Raw genomic sequence first — 2,529 nt, forward strand, 5'->3', positions numbered from 1 at the left:
GGAAGCGTGTTATGCATGTGATCATCGACATTAACGGCGACAATAAGTACAAGATACCACGCAGCAAGGCGACCGAGGAAGATTTTGTTGCTTTGGAAATGATGAACTTGCGCCTTGAAGCGGAAGATCGTATGGATGAACTGTCAGATTTGGTCAATGTCATGGCATGGTAATTTTTTTAAATACTGATTCATTTCACTTCAAATTTGTATACCTATGAATTTCTGCCTGCACTTACTACCAACCAGAGGTAGTACATTTTAACGAGGCAATGATATTAGAGGATAAAGCCAAAATAGATTTATTTTGCGTGTATTATGATTCGATACAGTGCACTCAATAATTTTTCAGTACACAAGTAGACACACTCAACTTTCCACAAAGTCGTCGATAACCTTGCTTGATGAAGCGTTAATTCGAGAAGACAATCATGTTGACCTTCCAGGCAAGACCAGATTGTTCTTCAAGTTAATATATCTGTTGGCTTCTGGCAGTTGTGAAAATCAATGACACATGAACAGAAACAGAAAGATAGATAACGTAGCGTACCAGTGATTTGCACTAGTATCAGTGCTTTACACCTTCTCAACAACCAATAGGATTGAAAAGCTACTGGTATTGGCTAAAATAAAATCCTTTGACAAAGCAAACCTCTGATACTGGAATGGAGGGAAATATATCAAATGTAAGAGTGATTTCAAAATTTGACACAAAATGGCGCCGAAAACGACGTACTCGGCTGACGACATGGCAAATGCCATCGACGACATTATTAACAAGACCAATACGGCAGTGAATGTTGCGATGAAGTATGGAATACCAATACGAACTTGTTGCGGTACCATTTGCAGAAAACAAAGCTAACGTTACTTGGTCGTGCAACAACCTCATCAAGTCTCGGTCCAGCAACAGCGTTACCAAAAGCATTTGAGTTGGACCTCGTTGCATGGAAAATCGGAGTGGAAACCGACGGTCATGCAATAGGGCGAGAGAAAGTGCTTCAGAAGGCCAACGAAATACTCCAAGTTGTTCACGGCATTGTACCGCCAGCACCACTTACGACAGGCTGGTACTATCGATTTCTGAAGCGCCACCCAGTACTCAAAAGAACGAAGGCACAAGTTTTGTCCACAGCCCGAAGTTCTGTTACGCCAGAAACACTTTTGGACTTTTACCATGAATTGATTCATTCAATGTCATGCGTCGACTTCGACCCCAGTCGAATATTCAACATGGACGAAACAAGTTTTTCCCCAACCAAAGGATCACCTATTGTCGTGGCACGAAAGTCGTCAAAAAGAGTATACGTGACTGAACCCACCATGACCACTCATGTGAACATTGCTGCTTGTGTCAGTGCAGATGGGACAAAACCATCTTACCTGGCGATCGCGTTGGCACGGACGATTCTGATGAATTGGTTCCTGGAGCCGCCCTCACTACGTCAAAGAAAGGCTGGACAAATTCATTCATATTTCGAAAGTAGCTTGCAATGTTAATAAGCCGTACCTCAATCTGTGGCCCGTCCAATCATATTGATCGTTGATGGCTGCTCTTCGCACTACTCCGATCATATTGTCCAAGAAGCCAAGCAGTAGAAAATCTTGCTGCAATTCTTACCGTCCAATTCAACCCACGTACTGCTGCAGCTGGACGTAACAATCTTTCGCCCATTCAAGCGTGCAATTCGTTCCCAGGTTGCGGATGGTCTCTGGTCGAATGTTGGCAGCAGCGTGACCAAAAAGAGGGCAGTTGCTGTGGCTTGCGACGTGTGGGACAATTTGATGAAGTCAGGAACGATTGTCAGTGGCTTTGAGTCGACTGGACTGTGCCCGCTATCATTAAATGCCATGTTGTACCGTCTTTCGCACTTTCAGCCGTCGACAGAGCAACCATTCGAAGGTCAGGCGACGTGGCTCGAACGCGTGAAATCGGTTCGTAAATTAGTGTTACTTTTACCTCCGAAAATCGACAAGCGAAAGAAGGTGCGGAAGACATTGTCGGTGAGTGAGAAGTTTATTACTTTGGAATTCCATGGTCTTCTTCAAGCGCAAGCTGAGGCTGCAAAAGTGAAAAAGTCCAAAAATCAACCAATTCCAAGTTCCTGGGAAGTTGAAACCGCTGTAGTTTAGATTTATAGTTACGTCTGCATATGTGATAACGTTTATACGAGTAATTTGTTTGGCATTTATTGCGAGTTTTTGTGCTCAATATTTGCAAATGTGAAAATCGAACAGTCCAAAACATAATGGATAATTCAGTGGAAAAAGTAGAAAATTCCAAATTGCTAAAAACATAATGTTTAAAGCCTAGTCTACCAAGGCAATGGATAGCCTTTGTACTCCATTAACAAAACCTCCGATAACCCATTGCCTCAGTCTATTCCCTGGATTAGACCATGCCACAGTGGAACCGAGGTGTAGGATGGAGTAGTTGACGGCCTTGGCAGCCCCCCGCTCAGCAGGTTATGACGAAGCAGTGTGTTGTTTGGAGCAAAATGGAAAGTGAAAAACACGACGCTGTTATATT

The 2,529-nt window shown here is 43.3% G+C and overlaps 1 protein-coding gene across 1 annotated transcript; it reads left to right on the plus strand.

The window, feature by feature from the left end:
• Window positions 1–714: 714 nt before the first annotated feature.
• Window positions 715–864, plus strand: H310_10287 (hypothetical protein; the record flags this gene model as incomplete). The annotated part of the gene is made up of 2 exons (XM_008876627.1): window positions 715–809; window positions 852–864. 2 exons carry the CDS (start codon window positions 715–717, stop codon window positions 862–864), a joined length of 108 nt encoding a protein of 35 aa, XP_008874849.1.
• Between the last annotated feature and the right edge of the window lie 1,665 nt (window positions 865–2,529).

This window comes from Aphanomyces invadans, assembly GCF_000520115.1.
Source record: "Aphanomyces invadans strain NJM9701 unplaced genomic scaffold supercont1.25, whole genome shotgun sequence".
NCBI lineage: Eukaryota > Oomycota > Saprolegniomycetes > Saprolegniales > Verrucalvaceae > Aphanomyces > Aphanomyces invadans.